General features: G+C 41.1%; 1 protein-coding gene across 1 annotated transcript in view; it reads right to left on the bottom strand.

The window, feature by feature from the left end:
- LOC106870513 (probable C-mannosyltransferase DPY19L1) overlaps positions 1-1,572 on the bottom strand; it is a 25,814-nt gene extending 24,242 nt beyond the window's left edge. Inside the window, exon 1 of the mRNA XM_014916629.2 lies at positions 1,197-1,572. Coding sequence (XP_014772115.1) covers positions 1,197-1,329 — 133 coding nt within the window. The 5' untranslated portion in view covers positions 1,330-1,572. The remainder of the gene's footprint in view (positions 1-1,196) is intronic.
- Positions 1,573-1,956: the final 384 nt, after the last annotated feature.

Raw genomic sequence — 1,956 nt, 5'->3', positions numbered from 1 at the left:
ACCAGGATTATAATAATTTAAAATAATTTGATAAGGAGGAAAACAAGCAGTTAATCCTCTTGTCATGCACTTGAGAAGAATGTCGCAGACACAAGAATTTCTTAATAATGGATGAGGCATAAGAAGCAGTAAATTTGTAGATTGAAAAGAAAAAGAAAAAAATGAGTTATTTTGGTGGTGATGGTGGTGGTGGTGATTTGTCGAATACCAAAAAAAAAAAAACAAAGCAAAGAAAATGAAACTGTTTGACAGAAGAGATTCTTTATCTTCTGTATAAAGTTAATCCTGAAGAAAAAGGGTGGCAGGATTTAATTGATAGAGGCTGGTGCTTATATAATTCTTTTTTTTGGGGGGTGGGGTCAGTTTCTAAGCAGGCAACGCTATAAAGAAAAAATTGTGTGCAAATATTGGGTTAAAAAAAAACTTTTGGATAAAAATAGACGATGGCTGCTCCCTGAGGATAATAGACAAAAATGCAACGACGGCATGACGATTTGAACCCAGAACAGTTTAGTAACAAACTTGAAACCGTAGTTTATCGAATTCGGAGACACGAAGAGAGAGAGGGAGAGAGAGAGATGGATGGAGTAATTATTTAAAGAATTAATTATATTAAAAATCTGAACAGTCTGTCCCCATTATTTCCCTTCTCTCATAAAATCATGTTTCAGACTCCAAACCATGTGTGCGTGTATACACACACATGTACATACATACGTGCACACACACACATTGAAAGATGGTAGATGCCCGTGGTTTGTTTGCAGCTCGGGTGCAAGTTGGGACTAAATTAACCCCGGCTGGGTCAACAGTGCAAGGAGTCTGCTGATCAAGGATTCGAAACATCACCAGAACCCCAAGAAACATCATCGATGATGCATCTCAGAGCATCGGCGAGATCTATCATGAAACACACAAACACACACACACACGTGTGTGATGTTCTTGTTTAACCCCACGTCAGCCAGAATCGAACAGACTAATAACCAAAGCTATTTCAGCAGTGATATCAACCCATGTTATTTATTTAGGACTACGCTCTCCATTGCATCTTAGCATTTTTGAAGACGGAAGAGTTGGCTGCTATTTCTAGCGTGTTGAACGATCACGTAGTTTCCCCAGCGATGCAAGGTGTCTGAACATGCATGCAAAAAACTAAAAGGTTTATGAAATTACAGGCGTAAATCCAAGCTCACCGATTATGAAAACAGCTATGTAATAAACCAGGTCGTTGGCAGTCGAAGATTTTCGGACTTTCTTTGATTCCAGCCGCGACGATTTGTGGTTTTGGTCAGAAGCGGCGAAACCCTTGCGTTTCTTGGCCGCCATGTTGCAACAGGCAAACAGACAGAGAGAAAGATTGAGTGATATAGAGAGAGAGTGAGAGAACGAGTGAGAGGGAGATAATGAGAGAGAAAGGGAGAAAGAAAGACGGAGGGAGATAGAGAAAGAGCGAGAGAACGAATGAGAGGGAGATAATGAGAGAGAAGAGAAAGAAAGAGTGAGGGAGATAAGATGAAGGGGAGGAGAAAGAAGGAGATAAGAGAAAAATGGAGGGAGGGAAAAGAGAAAAGAGAAAGTGATGGAGTGAGTGAGTGAAGGCGGGAGCAAACGCGCCGGCTACTGTGGTGGCACTGGCTCTGAATGAGATTATTTTGAGAGGATGGAGAGAATACGAAAGCAAGAACAGCAGCAGTGGTTATGGAGAAAATAAGCTATATCGTGTCATCGGCTACTGTGTTGAGTGTGTGTACGAAGTGGGGGGGGGGATTGCAACTGGCTCCGAGTTCCGCAATCGTATAGGCATCGGGACAAGGTACAGAGACAAGTAAATATTATGTGAAAGCTTTGGAGCGTAGCCATAATTTCAGTCTCGATCGAACAGACATGCACCTTTGATGAGTTGTAGTGCACCTGAGCACTATACGCAATAATTTCAGTATTATTATTATTATT

This window comes from Octopus bimaculoides, chromosome 27 (assembly GCF_001194135.2).
Source record: "Octopus bimaculoides isolate UCB-OBI-ISO-001 chromosome 27, ASM119413v2, whole genome shotgun sequence".
Lineage (NCBI taxonomy): Eukaryota > Metazoa > Mollusca > Cephalopoda > Octopoda > Octopodidae > Octopus > Octopus bimaculoides.
The sequence above is the reverse complement of the archived record's forward strand: the minus strand, read 5'-3'. Positions and strand labels throughout refer to the sequence as shown.